Source organism: Bacillus rossius, chromosome 5, assembly GCF_032445375.1.
Source record: "Bacillus rossius redtenbacheri isolate Brsri chromosome 5, Brsri_v3, whole genome shotgun sequence".
Classification (NCBI taxonomy): Eukaryota; Metazoa; Arthropoda; class Insecta; order Phasmatodea; family Bacillidae; genus Bacillus; species Bacillus rossius.
In genome coordinates, this window is record NC_086333.1 from 50,545,927 (window position 1) to 50,569,235 (window position 23,309).

The following is a 23,309-nucleotide window of genomic DNA, read 5'->3' on the forward strand; positions in this document are numbered from 1 at the left end:
AACTATGAACCCGTCATATTCGCGACATTGTTTGGCGACAGCCTGAAGTGCAAAAGCTATTTAGTACATTTGAAGTCACCTTGTCGTTTGATCAAAAGTTACGTAACACACTGTGAACCGTCAACGAATATAAACCAATGAAAAAAAGAAAACATGAAAACGTCTGACTGTAGAGTGTGCTACGCAGAGCGATGAAATTTGGCAGCAGCCGATGAGCTCAGGATATCGAATAGATTATGCACACTTTTATGGATTCTAGCCTGGGACCAGAAAACTGTTTAAACCGAGCAATCGAACATTTCATAACATTCCCCCAAAGGCCATTCATAAATAGTCGAATAAACGATACGTAATCGTATATGTAAATGATAAACATGTGTGACTCTTAAACATTGCCAAAATGTAACAATTAAGCCCGGGTGAATTTATTTTGGGGGTGCGTTGGGGGGGGGATTAGGGTGTTTTTTTTACGAGTTCTCTGCTCACTTCAATTTCTGAAGCTTTTACTATGTAGAATCCTTTATAAATAATTATTTGTAAGTATAAATGAAAAATCGTTATTTTTTTGGCCCGTTCAACACAATGTTCAACATCAAAAGGAATATTAATTAACTTCCTTTGAACTTTCCATTGTTCTACGTTAACTGGAGGGGAATTTATAAAACGATCAAAAGCAACGCGATGACGAAATAACGAAACCCTTTGTTCATTGCAGTTCTTGTTGCAACTTTTTTTGTGATCATATTTACGGCGTAGGAGTTGGTGCTTTTCGAATTTTAATTAGTTTCGTTCTGGCTTGTATGTGTCGTTTGTTTTTAGTTCCTAATGTTCCAATTTTTTTATTTCCCGACTTTTTCTCTTTTATGATTCACATAGTTAATATCATATATTGGTTTCCTTGCTCTATTTTGCTGTGATATTGTTTTGTTTTTAATACTGCTTTCATATATGTAGCAGGGAATCAATTCCATTAAAATAGCATTTCTTATTTTGGTTTTTCTTTTTTACTTACTTTTGGAGATAAATTTATCTGTGTTCAAATGTGTTCAAAAATTCATAACTTTATAATATTATTATTTCATCTGTGTCGTAAACTATAACAGGATCTAAGGGTTCCATTAAACTACATTATTTTGCGCAGTGTAAGTGGTATTTTCTGCTTCGATGTAGACAGGATTTGCAATATATATATATTATATACTATTAAGAAATTAGAAAATTTGAAAAAAGAACTTTACTTGTTCTATATATATATATATATATATATATATATATATATATATATATATATATATATATATAAACTTTCTGTGGCCTAGAACTTAACCGGGGAATGTTGGTTGTTAATTTTCGCGCATACAACAAAACGTTAAGATTAAATATAATTTTTTTTTCGTACGAAATTAGCAAAATTATTGTTTAGTTTAAGGATCGCTTCTTAAAAGATAGCGAAAGTTCATGGTGCTTGTGCATTTCAGTCATTTCTAGCGAAGAATGTGTGACGGTAAGCTTACGCGAATGCCAAGGTCCACCATCACTTGTAGAAAAACATTAACTCTCGTTTGAGTGCGATGGGCCTATTCAAACCCCTATTCGGTTCTCAAATACCTGTAGCACAGAGAAGCTCCACTTGGGCAACTTTACAAGGAAAAAAAATCCTCTTTTCAATTAATTTTCCGCATGCGTGTGGCCTAAAAAAAAGGAACTTACTATTATTGGTTCAAATTGGGGAAATTTTTAAAACAACTTCAGGTACATATTAAATAACATTGTAACTGCACTTACGTTTGTCCGGCTCAACTAAAGTTTTGGACTTAGGCGCTTATAATGCTCTTTAAATTCTTTAAAAAATTCTTTGAGCTAGTCACGAGGTTAAGACATTAACTGCAAAAACAAAATCGCCAACTTAAGTTTGTTTTGCTCTTAGTTATTGATATTTAAAACCTTTTACAGGCTGGCCGAAGGCCATGAAATACATTTTTTCCCAGTCACTTGGAAATTGTGTCGCATGACACCGTCTTAGGGGGGATTAGGCCCCGCCATGTAGGAATTTTCCACCCCCCCCCCCCCCCAACTCTAATTCAAATTTTGAGCTGTTAATCTAAATTTTTTCTGGCATGTCAAGACAAAAATCATATCTTTCAGAACTTCTATGACTTGTTGCAAATACATATTTACGAACAGGTTCTAGTCAAAGCGTCGCGAGCGACAACTGTTACACCAGTTCACAAGTGTTGATTTTAACACGCTGTGGCTCTCCAACGTACGCGAATCAAGAGAAGACCAATAAATACTGTGTTGTACATAGAGGTGGGTCGAAAAGTATCCACCTGATACTTTGGCACTGATACGCGCCTGTATCAGGAACGGCAAATGAGTACACTTGAAAAGTATCAGGTACTTTAGTATCAGTTCAGAATTCGCCTGGAACAACACCACGGCCAATGTGCGCAGAACCCGATCGCAGATGACGGTCACTTGGGCGGAGTTTGTGAAAGGGGAGGGAGCAGGAACGACGAATAAGGGATAAAGAAGGGAAATAATGTAGGGGAGGAAGCGCAGGGGAAGGCGTTGAAGGAGAGGCGCAAAGCGAAATTGTTACGAGTCGTTTAGTTATTGTCCCACATCAAAGTACGCTCAGAGCGCAGTGCGTGCACAGACTCGTTCAATAATAAAACTAATAAAATTTTAATATTAAAAAGTACATTAATACAAGATATAATATTTATATTTGTGCACCTAACAGCTATGAAAATGCAAATAAATTCTCAGTTGACACTAATAACAGATGTAATCAACATTTGGACTTTTTTTTTCCGAAAACAATTAGTAACTAGTGTTTTCATACATTAAAAGATTACGATTTTATAAAAAATTAAAAATTAAAAAAAAAACATACGTACATTAGTGAGCATACTATATCAATGTTTACGTTTCAAATGTTTCTTCAGATTAGTCGATGATGATTTATAACTCAGTTTTTGTTTACACAAATTACAATTAGCAAACTCATTATTTTCCGTAAAAAATTCCACACAAATGAAGTCTTTTTCGTGCACTTATCCATTCCTTATTTCACTATAAAGATACTAACTACAAAGCATGACAGCCCGCAACATGGTGATACACGGCCAGGACGAATAGTGAATGTTGAACTGATTGATACTGGCTGTATCAGGCGGGCATGAGTGTAACAGAGGTAGAGAATTACCGGGAGTGATAAATAATGTATCAGATTCTCCTTCCGGTCGCACGGTCTGCGTACGCGGAACTTTGTTGCTTCCTGGGACCGTCTGATACAGAAGTATCAGAGACTTGTAACTAGGTACATTACTGTATCAGTATCAGGTTGGAACAGATACCGAAAATTGCTGTAACAACCCACCTCTAGTTGTACATGTACGGGCGTAGTGATGAACCTGTAGCCGGAAGTATTTCCGTCTAGTTCTGACTGAACCTGTAGCAGTGTCGTAACGAAAAATGCATACGTTCCTGTCCTGTAGGATACGTCTGTTGTCCTAGTTAATAATATATTAACTTAAAAATATCAAATGTAATAATTACTTTAAAAAATAAATAAACCTCCGTAAAATGAAGGAACAATTTCTCTCCTCTTGCAGGATCGTACGTAGAATATCATTTCGGTAAAAGGGGGAAGGGGGGATTGTTAATAGGAAAAATTGATTTTTATAATTATTTTTTATATTTCGGAAAAAAAAGGGGAGGGGATATATCCCTCCCATTTCCCTCTTGGTGCGCTCCTGTCCCCTCTGCCCTATCTCCCTCCTGGATCGTCCGCCGCGCGAGCGATGCCCTATTGTTTCCGACTCGTGGACGCGATGGGCGTGGCGTGGCGTGCTCGCGATCCAATTAGCTGAGTGTGTCTAAGGAGCGTGCGCGGAGGGCGCGACCTGTTGACACTGCGTGGAAGTAGGGGGCTCTCGTGTTACCGCGACCCGAGGGGTTATTTCAACCCCCCACTCTTTCCTGTCTCGCTGTCAGCTAACTAGCGCTATCTATCTGTGCCATGGCGGGTGTCGTGCGGAACTGGTGCGGGCGCTACACAAGGGTTTGCAGAGCTTCACCACGCGTTCAGAAAACTGCTGAACATATGAGATTAGTGTCTCTTTGGACTTACGAGTTTCCGTATTTAGTTTTTTAAAACCGTATTTTAGAAGACAGTAAATGGCTGAAATGCGTGTTTTCAAAATAATTTTTTAATCACGAACGGTCCGGTACAGAGTCTTTGGAAGCAATCAAAAGACCCGCATTTCACCTGTATCTTCATTTCTCCGCAATGTAATGTTAATATATCAAAGTCGGCCTATGCACGGCGAGAAGACTTCCAGTCAGTTGAGAGATGCCGTGGTAGAAGCAACATCGAGAGTCGCACTTATCATCCTCGCCTCACTAACACATCTACATCCCTGACTAGACGAGCCGGTTAAGACTATTATTAACAATGTTGTGTAGTCACATCTCGAGTGGAAATAAAAACAAACACTACGGTCTTTTTTCGTGCAACTACTTGAATACATCTTTTTATAGTTGGTTTTATTACAGTGATATGTATAATGTGCGTGTATAATTAAATGAGGACAGTATCTAATTTTGCGCATGATTTTCAGTTAACTTAAAAATAGTTCAAGCTACCTTGACCTTGAACTATATAAAACACTCTGAATGTAGAGCTGTTTGCTGGTTGTTTAGGGAAAAATAAATAAAATAAAGTGCGCAGGTTCCATGATTAGAGAGATTTAGCATTTCGCGGTATATTTTACCACCATACTGTCCTGCAAACATCTGTGCGTTTCTAAGTGTATTAGTATTGTGCTTAGAGGTGAGAGAATCTCACGTATTCATCAGGTTACAAAGTAAACTTGATTGGTCCACTGGTTAGGAATATCTATGCCAATAGTGAAAATAGATAAGCCCTGTGATTTATCACATGAATGTCCAAAGGATCTAAATCTTCTGACCAAATCATAACATATTCATTTGGGCACTCTTTAGGGGCTGGAGTAAGTATAGTATTGTTGAGTATAGCTTGAAGTGAAAATAATTCGTGAAATAGTCATGGTTCTAGGTTTGCGATAATGGGTTACATGCCAGGCGAACACGAGATAAATTATATTATCGGTAGGGACTGGAAAAAATCTGGGTTTCAGTGACCTCTAGGATAGACTCCACAAGCCCCTACATACTGTGGTAAATACTACCCGCTCATTGGATACTGACTTGTGAGCTCTGTCAACTGGGATGCTTGAGATTCGACACTTCTTTGGATTAAGGTTTTTGATTGATTCAGAGTCCTTAAGATAAACTGTGAGCCAATCACAGAAGCTATATGAAAGTACCTACATTCGTTTTGATTCTAGCAAAACGCGAAATGAATACGCGAATTTTTCCTGTCTCTTATTGGTCTTGTAAAAGACGATGACTTCAAACACAGCGGGTAGCCAATGAACAGTTCACCTCTCCGGTGTGAGTTGGACATTCGTTAGCGTCCATTTTATAATTTCGCCTCACGATGGCACACCTCTCTCTAGCTTACATATTTGCTATATTTAGAGACTGTGAAATTTCGCTGGTTCAGTGACCTCCAGGATGGACTCCACGATCCTCTGCATTCTCGGGCAAACGTCACTTGTTAATATGGTTGCTGACCTGTGAGACGTCTCAACTGAGTGACTTGTGATTCGATACTTATTTGGTGTAATTGGACCAGTCCTCCAAATTAACAGTGAACCAATAACAGAAGCAGCACAAAAGCATAATTATTCGAATTTTTGCACACCACGAAATTAGTCCGAAAATTTAACCGGGCTCTAGCTACATTCTAGCCATGAATGTATTAACTTGTTTAGGTTATTTTTAGATTCACACACCTCCCCTACTCTTCCTAGTTCCTATTCCGGCGTACAGCGGAGGAGCTTATACCATAGTCTAAATCCCACTCATGATATTTAACACCAGTTAACTAAAAGAAATATTTATTAGCTATAGTTAATTACCGAATATTATTCACTTATTAAACTTCAGACATTATAGATAGGGGCAGGCATTTCTCGCGAGAGAAAAAAATCTGAACGCTCATTATACTGCGTCAGTGGTTTCTTCCTTTCAATTGGCGGCCGCCTATAAGAGACGCCATTGCCTTATTTGACCGGGCCACTCTGGATAGCAGTGATTGGTGCGCTGCAAGTAGACATGTACGTGAAATAAACTCAGTAAACCACTAAACACATACAGTACTACAAAGTTTTAACACACTCATTGTCTGGAAATCTTCTCGCGAAAAGTACACGGCTCTACCGATAGGCTTGGTTCGAGCCCCATTTCCAGGCGGAACAGTTAAAACAGTTATACCTGCTTTTAATGAAGATAATGTAATTTCAGAACTCGAAACAGCCGAAACATAATTTCTGTTAATCAAAACTGGAGGTAGGGGGTTACAGTCCGTCGCCTGGACATACACTATTCAGCTGCAGGTTCAACACGATTCAATAAGTTGGAACCTACATGACTTTTGATCTGAAGTGCTTCTCAAGGCTGGTATACGCCTTTTGAAATTAGAGCTGTAACATCTTTTTTTATTGCAAATAATTTAGAACGCTAAGTGTCTGGATAATTTTTGATTGAACAACCCGCAAGAAAAAAAAAACTCGTCACTGTCGTAAATTTATTTCATTGAAATAATGGGGGGTAACAACCGTATTTCCCATAAATTGTTTTGTAAAATGTCTCTATTGTTTGGACGGTCTTGGATTAAAAGGTAGCAAGTCTGTGTTTGCATTTTTACTGGCGGAGCAAATAACCGTTTGTTGACATGAATTTATATCATATTCAAAATTTAATATTCGTTCAATACTAGCACTGAGGAGTTAAGAATTATTACTTGCGATGTTACTTGTTTCCTTTTTCCCCGAGACCTAATTTCATTAAACTAGTGGCTACAGCTTTATGCACCGCTCTGACAAGCTTCCGAACCGCGAGGTTTGATGCAGAGCCACGATGGCGACATGGGTTTGCAGCACATCGTGCAGGGTGAGTGTGTGCGTTTAACTGGGTTGTACTACATTCGTGGACGTCAAAGCAATCGGAAAATAATTCGCAGCTGTTAAAAAAAATAATAATAATCGCTTTAAGGAATTGGGCGTAGTTCGCTCGCAGCGATAAGGAAGACTCACGTAGGCCTTACTGACGTCGCTCGGAAGATACAAACGCGTGTTTACGATCTTCGGTGTGCAGTTGTTTAGCTTTCTTGTTCAGTGCTATCTAGAGCAAATAGTCCTTATCGGTATCCGTTAGTAAGTTTGGGGGAAAAGTAGTGGTTGGGAGGGGAGTGTTTGTGATTGACCGTTTCATCGCATGTTCTTTGCGCGTGCGCTGGAAGACTCTCTCTGTCCGCTCGACTGGAACTACAACGAGGGGCAGAACAGCTAAGTTATATCCCCGACGAGCCGAGACGCGCGTCAGAACGGAAGCTGATTCGAAATTATTACTATACGCCAGCCACGGGGAAGATTTTTTTTTGTAAGGCCAACTCTACAATGGCACGGAAACGGAGACGGATCACGTCAACGGAGACGGATCTCATGGAACAGAGTTAACTACAACAGCACGCAGACGAATATGGGCCCCGTACGGATTAGCTCGGCGATGCTGAGCTCTTCCGTTTATGTTGCTCCGTGGGACCAATAAACGCCGAGTACTTGGCTGCGGTGGTAGCCATGTTTGCTTATGTTCTAAATACGTTAAATATTGTTTCAAGTCAAGAATATCCGGTGTTCTATTATAACTTTTTCGTTTATTTGTATTACATACGTAAATTAAGCCTCTGCTATTATCTTGAAGCATTATATATAAATATATATAAATTAATACTTCGCAACCTTGAAATGCAATCTCATTGGTTGCCATTTGTTACATCCCGTGCGCTGTGGAAGCAGCAGACGCGATTGTGAAATGTTCCGAGAGATCCGTCTACGTTTCCGTGCAGTTGTAGAACGAAGTAAAACTTGAGGATATTTGTGATGATAAAGATGACACTATCCTACAAGTATGTTTGCATTTCTACGTCTTGTTCAATTTAATCAACGTTACCTTTTTTTATAGAGAGACTTCTAGGTCGAAGACGGCTTGAGCGCGAGACGCACGAAGTAGCGCATCGACTGGGCGGGGTCTCTCGCGAAATTCACCAATAGTGAACAAAATTCTATTCTGTGATCAAGCCGATTTTGACGTAGATTTATTTAGAAAATTAATGCTTGATCTGCTATGGCTTTGTTTTCAAACGGTTATTTTTTTCAGTAAACAGAAAATAATGCGTAAAGTTGAGTATTTTGTCAATATATATATATCCTATGTATAAAATTATATTTACCACCATTGTGTGTAAAAATATATTAAAATATCGTTCAAAGAACACCACTTATACGAAAAAAAAGTCACCATGTAAGTTACACAATATTAATTAGGTGACTATGAACTAGACCTTAAGGGTTTTTCTCAATCGATCACTCGTGGCTAAAGGCATGTTTTATTTTATTTTATTTTTCGCAAAGTTATTTGACCGCTCATTAGACTGCAGTAAGTTATACCCGCGCCAGCGGTTTCTTCCTTGTACTAGGCGACCGTGTGCAGAGAGAAGCGGTTGCCGTATATTTGGCAAGGTCTCCTAGGAGGCGTTTGTTTCCGCGCTGAATCACTGTGATTGGTGTGTTGACACGAGACATGCATACCTGAAATAAACTCAACGAATTACGATACACAGACGATTTTTTTTTTAACTCTCAGCTGCTAGTTACTATTTTGTGACAGTATAGGTTGCATTTTTGTATCTTACACTTGAATTAACTTGTAATTAAGTGTTTATTTGACACGCTGTGAAGTAACCAGTTATCAGTGACAAAACATGCAATGTGAGCGAGTATTTTAGGTACTCGCCAGAGATGATGTGTAACGCAAACATCGTAAACGAGCAAACTCGTGTGTTCTCATGTTGCAAATACAATTATTATACGAAACTTAGACACAAAATTTAACGTAATATATATGAAATTCGGACACGAAATGTAACGTTGAATTTTTTAAAATAATGCCAAATGTATGAATATATACGCAAATTGTGCTGTATCTACATGTATTGAATAAAATCACACGTAGTTTCCGCACCCGCCGCTAGAATTCACTGCCGGAGCAGCTACATCGACTATTGAATCATGTGATTAGCAGACCGAAATTTCAAACCATATAATGAAACGGCTCCGATAAAAGCGAAAAAGAATTAAAATAGCAAACCCCGGATTTTAACCTGATTTTTGGACAGTGAATTTCGTTAAAATACTGCCCATCTTGTTATTAAACAGTTAATTCTATAAGGTTTCCCTTTGACTTTGTGAACTTTATTTAGTTCAGGCCATCCGCCACGGATATTAAGTTTTTGGTTGTTATTATGAGCACCGAAAATCACCCCTAACGTTTTTACGGAATGAAAAATAGGTTTGGAGCCATACCTTCAAACTACCCCACTATTGGAAAATTTCGGGTGAATTTAATTATTTTGTAGGTAAAAATGGTTTTGCTCGTCAGTTGTGTTGCCACTGCCACGAAGCAGCTCCGCGCCGGGAGACAGTTACGTCGCCCGCGGAGGACGATGTTCGCAGCTGCAGGTGAACTGCGCGACTGATCGGGTGTGTTCGCCGCGCCTGGTCGCCAGATGTGACGCGACCTCCCGTCCAACCCCTTCAACACAACTTCAACTTCCTCCCCTCCTCCTCCCCCCCCCCCTCCCCTGTTTTCCAGGAACGGGAGCGTTTGAAGTCCTGGGGGCCGCAGCCCTGCTTAGCGGCGCCCTTCCTGCTCGAACACGGTTTAACATTTCCATAATATCTTTGAAAGATTTGTGCAATGGGAGTGCATGACTTGATGTAAGTTTTTGGACATACGCCATTGCTAAGCACATTTTCTGTAGAAGAAAACTAAAAAAATATAAATAAATAAATAAATAAATACAAATACCCAAAAGATATTTGTTTCGTCTTTTCGTTTTGTCGTGTTTTTGTCTTGTTCGCTTAGTGCATTTTTCTTTGTTTTTCTTTGTTTGTTGACCATATTCCTGTTACGGAATATTTTGTGGTGTTTATGTCCTGTTGACAACAGCAATTTTTGCTTAATTTGTGTTTTTTGTCTTTTGGGTATTTTTTTTATTTATTTATTTTTATTTTTTTGTTTTATTCTACAGAAAAAGTGCTGAGCAATGGCGTATGTCCAAAAACTTACATCAAGTTAACATTTCCACCTTAACATCAACACTAAGAACATCGGTTACAGATTATCTAAGGATCTTGGTGAACTAACGGATAACTTCCGTGTATTTACACATAGCTTTGTAGCCATTTCGGTGCAGAACCTGATTTTACTCGGACGATAGTATTTGAAATGTATGAGTCCGATTGCTGGTGGGCATTGAAGGTCTTGAAATGCTTGAGGAAAACCATTGAGAAGCGCTTGACATAAATCTGGAAGAGTTTGATTGGAGGAATTATCGAACATTCTAGTAAGTGTGTCTGCTACGAAATGATTTTGAGACCAGCTCTGTGTGTGTGTTGGTGTGTTGTGTGTGTGTTGGTTTGTGCGTTTTAAAGCCCTGTAGCATTATCTGTGTTTCGTGATTGGTAGTGTTTCAGTTGCATGTCTACTTGGCCGGCACAGGAATCAAAGCCAATCACTTGGAAACCAACACGTCCTGACTGGCCCGGCAGACTAGGGCAGTGGCTTTTACCTTGCAGACGGCCACCAATTACAAGGAAACCACCGCTAGAGTAAAACATACCTTATTGCAGTCGAGCGGTTGGATTCAGTCGCAAAAATACCTCCCCCTACATGTATGCAATATTACGCATTCACGTTAATCTGTTACTGATCAACCCCGAAACCATTGTAATTCTCGCATTATGATTTTTATTAAAAATAATAATTTTCAAGTTATTGATAAAATATATCTAGGCTAAGTAAGTTAACGCTAATAAACTGTCATTTCTTAAACCCCTTGAAACAATTTTTTTCCCTCTCAAAAATCATGTTGGAGATTTAAAAAAAAAATTTAAAAGTCTTTATTAAAAACAGTCGTCGATTCCCCCCCCCCCCTTTCCCCCCCCCCCCCCACAAACACATGTTTATATCCTGTTTACAAAACGGAACTCACAACTCGGAAGTTGGAGACTGGCGGCGTTTCTACGAAGATCGAGCAATCTGGGACTACGAAGAACCCTTCCGTTTATTCGAGATACATTCTTCGTTAGAAAGTCCTTTATATGTAACATTGTAGTAAAAGTAACTAATCGTAGCACTCTTGAATCCTATTTAAATTATTTTATTTTAATCAATAACTAAATCAACGGTCCATATTTGTTGTCAGTTGGTGACTGAGATGTTAAGGGGGAGAACTTTCCGTTTAGAAAAAAGCTGATCTGAACGTTTTGAAATCGAGTTATAATTGCCATGCCTGCCCAAAAGTGAATAAAATAAAATTCAACTTTAAAATAGCTAACCTTATACTTGTCCAAGGGAGTATTTAAGGCGGTGGCACAGAGAGCAGTGCCTCTCCCTATGAAAATAAAAATTTGATGTTTTAGTCTATACAGCATCAACCCAAAACAAGGAACAGGTACTGCAACAATGTATCTGCTTCAAGGTTCAAATGTCGTGCGAGTAACAAAATAACACGTGTAATCAGAGAAATTTCGAAGAAATATTAAAATTTGAAATCATGACCAAATCGGATACAGATTTTCTTGTTGTGTAGCATAAATAAAACAAAAATATATTTTTTAAATCCTGCCAAATGTATTAAAAACCTTTTGGTTTATTTCAAATTACCCTAAGTTATGTAAAAGTGTGAAAAATGTCAATAATTTTACCTCCAATTCATCCCACCACCATGAACCATATTACTATATTTTATTTGAGCAATATCTTTCTTACATAATTGAGGATACAAACGACGAACAAACTGTAGGTAAAAAGTGTAAAATTTCGGCAGTGCATTATGTCGCTTCCTTTAAGAAATTAGTGCAACACATAAGTGTAACGGTCTAATGCATGCTCTCGTATATTTAAGGATTTATGCCAGGAAGGAGGATGGGGTTATTGCATCAGTCATGTTATTTCACATGTAGGTTTAGTCTACATGGTACTTTACAGATTATATTTAAATGGAGAATGCACTATAAATAAACGAAGAGTTATTCGTAGTTCCAAATAACTACGTCTTGTTAGAAACTACGCAGTATCTTAAGAGTTCTGTGTAATGTTGTTAAGAATGTGAGCACATGCTCGTAGTAGTAAGACGAGTGATTTTTCTTGATAAATTTGTTTATTTAAGTGTATTTTAATAATTACTAAAAGTTGATTGTTTTGAGTTCATGTTTAAAGCAAGTCAATCCAGTATCCGCAAATCCGCGAAGATATCTGGAAATGTACGAAGATCGTGAGATAATTATTCGTAACCAGAGTTCTTCGTAAATTTATGTTGAACTTTTTTTAACAGTGTTGTGGCAGTGACCAACTCTAATATGGGAGACCCTCTTCGGCGTAAGCCTGTGTGTACAACCGCGTATAAGTTTTCTGTTTTCAAACATTTTGGCCATTATTTGAATGATTCTTGCAATGGGGGAGATTGAGTTGAAACATTTTATGGACATACGCCATCGCTGAAAGTATTCTCCTATTCTTTACTAATAATATGGTTTAATTTAACCTTAACCTTAAATTCAATTTATAATTAAATTTTTACACAACATTCACCGGTAGAATAAATTGCATAGCGATTAATCTAGCGCCTCCGAACAAGAATATTCCAGAGCATATTTGACAAGTAATCAATTAGGCCTATAAGTTTTAAAATACATAAACTGGCATTACAGTGATTATAATACATAATCTCCTTGTAAAATCCCAAAAAGCTCGGTAGTACAGCGGTAAAGCGTGCGCATGTACAGCTCAAGGGCGAATGTTTGATGTGGTTAAAATCTCGGCGTTGGAAATTTTTTTTTAAGCTTTTTAAATAACGTAATACCATAATATTACGTAATAAAATTTTGAATCAGCTCAATTAAGTTAAGGTTTGTTTGTACGAAGTATTGACAGACTGATTTTAGTCGTTTAAGCAAAAAACAAATATACAAACATACTGAGTGTTATAATATGTGTTTAAAATGTTTCTGGTTGATATTTTAGTAATGAGATAGAAGTATAACTTTAAACGCGTGAGGAAAATTTATAATATTAAAGCTTTAGTGAATTTTAACAGGATGGACAGTATTTTAATAAAATTCCTTGTCGCAAAGCAGGTCCAACCCGGAGTTACGGATATTTTGAAGTATTTTCTGCTTTTATCGGAGCAGTTTATAATAATTAAAAATTTTCTTCGTCGGTTTCATGCTGAAATCTGCACGTGATGATAGCAAGCAGCTTTTACTATTCAGGCAGCGTATTCTAGCGGCGGGTGCAGAAAGTATGTTTGTGATTCGCATACAGAAATTTTGGTATTTGAAAAGCGGATATTTTATTTATCAGTATATTTATCGCGCTCGGCATTATTTTAAAAGAATTATACTTTAAATTTCGTGTCAGAGTTTCATATTATAACTTTATTTTCAACATGAAAAATATGAGAATACATGAATTTTCTCGTTTCCGAGGTTAGATGTTTACAAAAACCACTGGCGAGTACTGAAATACTAGCTCACATTTTTTTTATATCTTGAAAACAAATATGGCATGATTTAAGTTAACAGACAGGCGCACATACGGAGGAAGTTATATCGCAAGGGATTTTATTTGTGCGGGAGAAAAATCCCCCCCCCCTTTTTTTCTCTCTCAAAAAAAAAAAAACTCCAGTCGAGATGAGCTCTTCATCATCTGGAGAAACGAGTAAACGATGGGAGTTTGAGATGACAAGTAAACCAAGCAGACAAAGTCTTGCATTCTGATTACGTTCCAGAAAAATAATCGTTCTATATATATTTTTTGTATAAAGTAAAATGTTTATTCATTTCCGTAAAAGAAACTGAAAAATATCAGAGGCCCTAAAAAAGCATCTAGTTCTGTCAGTGTAAAGTGTTAAAGAGCAAACTTAAACGTTTAACCTATCGAGTAAATTTTGATGTTGAACCGTTGAAACTTCTAAACGTTTATTCATTCCCGTAAAAATAAGTTGGAATGTGTAATTTGAGGCTCCCGAAATTACTCGTTCCGTCCGTGTAAGAATAAGAGAAAGTAACTTGTAAAAGCTGCCATGTCAATGCCACCCGTTTAAAAGTTATAAATATGTAATGTTTTCCCAGTCCTTCGTTCGATTATTTAAAATGTAGCGACCGCGTTCGCGACGAAGGGAAAGTGGCGCGCCGAGTTTTCGCGACTCTCGCCCCGGCTGCAGAATCCAGCGTTCGGCTGTTTTCCAGCTGAGCGAACCCGCTGCTGTATCGAGGTCACGTTCGCCATCGGCAGCACGTGACACACACTCTCTCTCTATCTGTTACTTTCTCTGTCTGGGCCTTTGCTGAGGGTGGGAGGGGCACCAGGGGATGGCCGGTTGAGTTTTGCCCTGCACTGTCATTTTTTTTTTGTGAATGGAACAGAAATATTCATGTAAAATTGCAGATATTTGTAAATTTACGTGTAAAAAACTGTCTCACTGCAAAACAGTTGTTTCCAATAGTTCAAATTATTTGTAAACCGTTTCCCGAAAATAGCTTTAGAGTATTAACTGCGCACATTAAAAAGCATTATAAAACAAAATAAAGTCAAATTATCGGATGTTCGATTAACTTTTCCGTGGTTTAAATAAAATGCTTGAATGAAACATCAATTAAAATATCAAATTATGCGCCAATTTACGTACGAAGTACTCATTATCGTCTCGAAAAACGTATTTCACATGTGCAAAAATAACCATAGCCATGTGTTGTACAAAATTACAATATCTTTATTGTAGTAGTAGGTACGAACTATTTCTTGGCGACTGTTTACCAAAGGAATCCTTTGTAAAAGTACGGAACATATATATATATATATATATATATATATATATATACATATATACATATACATATATATACACACATATATATATATATTCTGTGTGCGATACGTACAGGTAAATAAAACATAGAGTTACAGCTACTCTAACGTTTACAGTCGTTAGAATTTTTTTTTTAAATTGTGGGGTTTGAAATTTGTACGTTAATCAATTGAGAGAGGGCCCGACAAAATAATAATGTACCTGCGAACCCTTGGCTTTTCTCAATGGCCCTTCATGTGTGTATATATTTTCTCTCTTTTTCTTATATATATATATATATATATATATATATATATGACAGGTACCGCGGTGATCGAGAGATGTTTTGAAAGTTATAAACGTGGCAGACGGTGATGGGATTGAGATTGGAGCTTCGACCCTTGGAGGGGGGGGGGGGGGAAGCGATTCTTTCAGTACTCGCCAGAGATGTGTAACATATAACCTCGGTAACGAGCAAATTCATGTGTTCTCATGTTGCAAATACACACATATAGTATGAAACTCGGACACGAACTTTAACATAGAATTCTTTAAAATAATATTGATCGTGATAAAAATATACGCTTATTGTGTTTTCAACTACATTTCTGGACGCGAATGCACATAGTTTCCGAACCCGCCGCTAGAATTCGTTGCCAGAGCAGCTACTTTGACTATCCAATCATTCGATTTGCAGAGCGATAGGTTAAACTATATAATGAAACGGCTCCAATAAAAGCTAAAAAGACTCGAAAAATACTAAAAACCCGGCTTTTGACCTGATTTTAAATTTATCTAAAAGACTGCCAGTCTTGTTAAAATTCATCAAACAGTTAATACTATAAAGTTTTCCTTTGTGTTTGTGAACCATGATTCGCGCCATCCCGCCACAGACGGCAGCACCGAGGTTACACATTTCCGTTCCATGCGACTTCCGCTCCATTTACGAAATAACTCCTATCTAAATGCCGTATACAGAGAGCTGAGATGTTACACATCAAAAAAATTAAAAATCCACAGTAATAAAATCAATTGCATAGGATTTTTCGTTCAATCATTTGTACAGGCAGATGGACACAATTTTTTTGAAACTAGATTTGGCTTGGATAAATATTTTGCTAATAGGATTCATATTTAGTATGTAATAATTATAAAACAGACACTTCCGTTTCATTGTGTTGATGCGGTCATTCGAAAACGACATGATTGGCCAGCCATATGCGAAGCTGCTTCTGGTTTCCGGTAGCGGCGGCACGACGTCTGTGCCGGCAGTAGGAGCCTCTTCTGTGCTCGTATTTTCTGTAGGGCCGATGCGGGCGTATCTTGATGAGGTAACACAGACTGGCTGTGTTCAGCAGTTGCTCTCTCTCCTCTTCGCGACGCGCATGACGTCTCGAACGAGCTGTCCGGGAGGAACGCCCTCTGCTGCTAGCATGTGTGTTTTATCAATATAGGAACTGGAAGGCGCCATCTTGGTTTAAACAGTTCCTATCGTTCTACCTACATCATTTAATGTAAAAAAAAAGCACGGAGGTGTTAGTCTTTGGAGTGGGTGACTGTTATAAGTTGAAGTCAACTGGTTAGCTATCACTAGAGACCTGCAAAATTCGCGGTTTCGATGGCCGTCAGGATAGACTGCACATTCTCCTGTACACTCGGGCAAATAACGCAAGTTCATTGGTTGTTGACTTGTAAGTCGTCTCAGCTGGTTTGTCTGTGATTCGATCCTTCTTTGCTTGAGGGTTTATATTTGGTTGAGATTCGCCAAGATGAACAGTAAGCCAATAGCAAAATTATCTAAGAGGTATATGTGTTTGAATTCTAGCCTATCACCGAATGAATCCGCGAATTTTGCAGGTCTCTAGCTATCACTGTAAAAAAAAAAGTGTAATCTGACACAGATGTAGTTGTACGTTTCACCCTACACGTGTAAGTTTATTTTAACCTACAAAGGCATGTATAAAGACAAGGTTTTTTTTTTTTAATTTGTAAAACAACACCAACAGCAAAGTAGGCGTAATTATACACACCATTGACAGGTATACGTAATTTTACACAGTTTGGATGAGTAATTTTACCAATTTAAATGTAAATTCACAAATGCAGTTTGTAATTATGCTCTGCATGTATATGTAACATCGTGTAAAATAACACCCTTTTTTTTTGCTGCTGTATATGTTTTTTTTATCACTCATTAAATACAGTTCTAAGTGAATTTTACGTTTTGTGTGACATCATGGATGGTTCCGTAGTTCGGTGCTAGGTGTCGATAGTGTGACTTCATATTGATACCTTTATATAAAATCGCTACAACTGCGATGGCATGGGCTCGTACCATGATTACATTATACTAACATCGTGCTCCAAAAGACCTTCACCATTAGGCTACATAATATGTTGGAAGTTATGGAATTAAATAAGGTATACATAAACTAAAAATATCTGTTTAAATTAAAGATAGGTTCCAAGTAAGCCACTGTGACTAATGTTGTGTTATTGAATACTTTTTTTTAATCACTTTCGTTCCACTCGTAATATTTTAATTTCTAAAATCAGCTGCCAAGAAGGCTGCTTTACCGCTTTAGTTCCAGCTATTAGATATAACGTCAAAGTAATTGTTCACTAGATTCAGTGTCTTTTTTTTTACCTCCAATAATGGAGAACTTTAGCAGTGACTAATGTGTAATTTTACACGATCAAGCATGTAAAGTAATAACTACATTGCAACTGCATTTTTACCGAAGGCAGCAGCAATGTCAAAGAAATGTTAGGAGTCGCTACAAATGGTTGATGCGATTACCACAAGATAGCAGCACATACAGTCGCTGCTTCATCTTTTGAATAATTTTAATAACTACTGAAAAGAAAACAGATACTGTTAGTTATTAAAAAGTTAATACAGATCGAAGCAGTTGGAAAATTGAATAGGTTTTGATTAAAAAAAAAACCTTTTTAAGCTGGAAACAAATAAAATATTAAACTAAATTAACAAGCATTTAAAACATTTAAAATATGGATATTTCGCGTGAGAAGAGGTTGTAACACTAGAATAAGTAAAATTTTTTGATACATATGTTATATATGATGTTAAATATTGTAAATAATACTCTAATATTTACGTCTGATTAAACTATCCTTTATAAAGTACATGGAAATGCCAGTCATCTCTACTGGCGCAGTGTCGACTCGCGATCACTGCTTTCAAACGACCCGAGAGTTCACATTGAAGTTACCAATGATATTTTTTTTTTTCAGCGATTTTCGACCACGTTTTTCTCAATAATCTCCATCGCAACGACCATTGAATTGCTGACGCTTTAACACTTTCGGATCTTAATATGTTTTTTTTTGTTACTATCTTTAAAATCGTAACGACATAGAATTGTTGGTTAAATAAATGCGAAATCGCTCACGACACGTTGCAACAGAAAAAAAATGGTGGAACGATGATCAGACCAGCTGAACACTAACGGTACAACTCGTCGTGGGACGCGCGAAGATTCGCTCGCCAGAGAGCGGCGGCGGGCGCGATTGACTGAGGAGAGGCCGGCGACGGTTGAACGACCCGGCGTGCCAACGCGCTGCCCACACGCAATTGCGCATTGTCCGCGTTCCGCTGCTTGCGCGACGCCTACCAGCACGCTGTGTTTAAGGGGTCGGGAGGGGGGTGGGTTGTCCTTCCCGTGACGTCATGCGTTTTGTCCGGGTTTATAAACAAACCACTAGTTGTTTAACTCGCGCTTCGCTGCGGCAGACCGAAGACAGAAAGAACACTCTCGCACTGCTCATTACGCATGCCCCTCCTCTTGGGCACGCCACTGCCGCACCTCGTGCATGTGTGTGTGTACACACACACTCACACATGAAAGTGAATTTTGAAAAAAAAAAAAAAAAAACAGATCGGTAGAACTAAAATAAACGGGAAGAATTATAAACTACCAAAGACGCCAAATTTGGATTCGACATATTTTAATTCGATTTCGCATTTATTTAACCAACAATTAATTCTATGTCGTTACGATTTTAAAGATAGTAACAAAAAAAACATATTAAGATCCGAAAGTGAATAAAGCATCAGCAATTCAATGGTTGTTGCGATGGAGATTATTGAGAAAAACGGCGAAAATCGCTGGAAAAAAAAAGTTATTTTTAAATATTGAAACCAATTCTGAAAAAATCTTTTTAAGTGGCAAAGGGGGAACCCCCCCCCCCCTCCACCATCATTTTCCCTTGAGAATCCACGCAAACAACAGACAACAGACAGACATACAAAGTCTCTCTTTTATTAATACATCGTTATTGAACATTTGCGTTTCTTGCGTAAGCCGGAATAAAAATAGCCCGTTGATTCCGTCCGTCAGTCCGTCAGTCCGTCAAAAGCTTGGCAAACTCATGTTTTAAACGCACGAATGGATGTAATTATACATATGGTGGGTGACGCCATGCAATTGTTATCAGAACACAAACCAGCGAAGTTTGTTTTTGTTCGTTGAAAGGTTTTGCGTGATCATATTGCTGCCGTAAAATCTCATATCCAAACAATTAAATCATAGCTCTGAAATTTTTTTCGAAGATTAGCTAATGCACTTCGTACGGGAACAAGACATGAGTAGCAAACTTCAAGAGGTAAATCTTTTAGAGGGAAAACACAACTCGAAGTCGTGTTGTAAATCGCTTGGCTAGCTGCGTGGCGTGACGAATGGAAGTAAAGGCGTACTCACAATGATCCGTTGCGTCTATCCGTCCGTTAACAAGCCGTTCGATTTACAATGATACGCACGTTCGTCAAATACTTGTATATTTTGATGATATCAACTAACTAGAATACTTGGATAGTGGTGACAATTTATTGTGAACAGGTAGGTCTATTAGACTGACGATCACTTAGAAATTTTTAAACTCAACATTTTTTCGCTCTGATATTAATTTATTAAAAGAAATTTCATTGTTAAAAAATGTGTTCACTTAAGTTAAAAACATTTCATGGAAGTAGCTAAACAAATAAACGAACTTAGAAACCTTTTAAGATAGTAAAGGTTGCCGGCAATACCTTGCTAACATTTTGGAGGTTATTTCATCCGTCCGTCCGTCCGTTGAATGTTAAACGTGTTAAGCTGGACTCCCAATCATCCGTTTCATCCGTCCGTCACCCGTCCGTTCGTCCGTCAATTTCGGTCCGTTATTTCTCTCGGCAATTATTACCGACTCTCAACCATCCGCCATCCGTCCGTCCGTCACTATTCTAAAATATCAGTGCTACAACTTTCCGTTACATACTTTCTCAATTGTAAGTAAACTTTTGGTGAAAATAATTTACTTGGGATAATTAACTTTTGTTTTTATGAATGTGATAATAAGTTTACAGGCGGGAACCGTGCTTTGACAAGTGGATTAAACGGGTGCCGTCTTAAAAATAACATTAGTCATGCCAGCAATAAATAAAATTATGTTTCTTTTATTACCGCGTCAAAGGAAACAGAGAGAAGCTATTTCTATCCAGGCTTTTTCCCCTCAGTTGCTTATCCCGATAGTCTTTGCTATATATATTATACAAATGCTCCCTTTCCCGGACGTAATTTATCAGCATTTCTTCCGAAAAGCTCATTCTCATAAGCAATCTTTAACGTTATTATGACAATAATAATCGGTCAATACGACAGAGCCTTCTATATATTGCAAATTTAAAAAATCGAACACTGTTTTCGGAAAGTCGTATTGAAGACGATCGACTTAACAAGGCGGTGGACCATCCGTTGGTCCGTCAAAAGCTAAAGCATGGCAAGGTTTTGACGGGAGGGACGGATGGAATTTTTCGGGCCATCTGATTGGCTGCAGGTCACGTGATTGACGGACGGACGGGTGACGGACGGATGAAACGGATGATTGGGAGTCCAGCTTTAAGGTTTTGATGGATGGACGGATGTAATTTTCCGGGCCATCGGATTCGTGGAGTTATGAATTGCCAGGAGACGGCATGCTGTCACTTTTTATCCTCACCATCGCCATATTGTGTACGCCCAAAACATTGCGGAAATGGTGATTGACCATGTCTGATGATGGTTAGTAAGTCGTTAAAAACGGTTACTTTCATAAAAAAAAATATTCATTTAAAACTGTTTCCACACTGCAAACACTACTACACTTCAGCCAATGTTTCGGGCGTTTGACCGACATGGCGCAACAATTAGGCGAAGAGGGGATAAAAAAAATTCCGGCTTCACGCAGTTAGCGTGTAATCAAGCAGACATGACCACTCCCCGATCTGATTGGCTGCAGGTCACGTGATTGACGGACGGGTGGTGGACGGACGTCGGAGAGCAGGGACGGGCTGTTGTTAATTCCGGCTTGAGGCTGTAAGGCCGACCTAAACGCGGAGCAGCGCGCCTCGTGGGCGAACGTACCGCCACGTGTGCAGCCAAAGAAAGAAACAAGGCATTGAATAATTTTGTTGGGGATGGGATGGGTTGAAAGATGATGAGAAAGGAGGGGGGGGGGGGGAGCGCTTACACAACCGCCGCTTTTTCATCTCGTCATCAAACGAGGAGCCGCCACGCAGCCATCCAGAGGGCTGCAAGCACTGCGCTTAAAAATTCATATTAAATTCCGTCTAGTTACGTTGTTCTGTTACAATAAAAGTCTCTAAATTCGACAGTCCTCAAAAAAGTAGTACCGGTGTTAACCCATTTCCAAGTGTCACTTCCAAATCGATACATTAAGTTGGTTTTGCGGATCACAGACAACCACGTGAAATTGTTTACAAACTCCTGTCGACAGAATAACTTTGGCAGAAGGACACCTAGACAGTTGATACTACCCTTGATAACTGTAGAATTTGAGACATGTTACATGGCACAGACTATACCTTTTTAATGTGAAGTGTTACTAGCAAGTATTTTACAATTGTTTTATTAAGAACAAATCTTGCTTCTTTTAGTTTAGAAGTAGGAAAGCGTATACAACATTAATTTTCTGTGTTTACTTGTTTGTACTCAGTAGACCTTTTGAATGATTATACATTTTGTTGTATGAAATATTACTGTAGGCTAATCAAGCCTAACACATCTTTGGTAGCTAACTAATGAAAGGCCTCTAATAACGCACTTTTTTTATATGTAAACAGGAGTAATTTAGTGAATGGAACGGAAGTCACATGCACCGGAAATATTTAACCACGGTACTGCCATCTGTGGTGGATGGCGCAAATCTAAGTTCATAGAGACAAAAGGAAACGTTATAGTATTAACTGGTAATTGAATATTAACAAGATGGGCAGTATTTAAAATAAAATTCCTTGTCGAAAATCAGGTACAAATCCGGGATTTAGAAATTTTTTTTCAAGTCTTTTTCCCTTTTATTGGATCCTTTATATAGTTTAACCTTTCGCTCTACCAAGATATCCTCTCCTGTTGGCTGATTTTTAACTTTTCATTCTTTTGAGTGGGTTGGTATGATTCGACCGTTCCACTGCTGGCTGGTAGTTGACTGGCCAACAGTCGTAGAGGGGAGTGTCGAGAGAATTACGATCAAATCATTAAAGTCAAAGGTATACGTACCTGCTTGCAATCTACCTTGTGACCAAAAGACTCTGCAAAATTTAGTGTCTTTACTCTGTATATGTTTCACCTCAAATTGATATCATAATCCTTCCTCGTAATAAAGACCAGACTGTAAAAGTTTATGTAATTTAGATGGATAGTTTCTTGATGTGGTATCACTAACATCAACATTGTTTGTTTGTTTTTTTCCAGGCGAAAGCATTGGGCAGAGTGTTGTTCGACCAAGTGTGTAAGCAGTTACACCTGTTGGAGGCTGATTATTTCGGCCTCGAATACCAGGATGCCAGTGGCACTAAGGTGAGCTTTTTTTCTAACGCATTCACATCTTTTTAAATGCGCAAGGATACCATAAAACTTCATAAACGTGTACTCAAAATATTTCACTATTTATTTTCTGTCCTTGTGTAAACTCTAGAAGAAAATAGCGTATAACATATTCATATTTTAAAATTAAGACTTCGGTTGGGTTATAACTGCAATTTTAATTTAAGTAGAAGTGTTACAAAGTATTCTGATAGATTTTAGATTGTAAGAACAATTTTCGTGAACAACCAATTCAAAAGCTTGAGCCATTATGTATATATATATATATATATATATATATATATATATATATATATATAATGCAATTATAATATATAGTATTATAAACAGAGCATATGATTTAAGAACTCTCCTATGATAAG

General features: G+C 38.0%; 1 protein-coding gene across 1 annotated transcript in view; it reads left to right on the forward strand.

Annotated features, from left to right (window-relative positions):
- The window catches only part of LOC134531786 (FERM, ARHGEF and pleckstrin domain-containing protein 1), a 348,816-nt gene that overhangs the window by 238,720 nt on the left and 86,787 nt on the right, over positions 1 to 23,309 (forward strand). Inside the window, exon 3 of the mRNA XM_063367704.1 lies at positions 22,816 to 22,920. Coding sequence (XP_063223774.1) covers positions 22,816 to 22,920 — 105 coding nt within the window. The remainder of the gene's footprint in view (positions 1 to 22,815; positions 22,921 to 23,309) is intronic.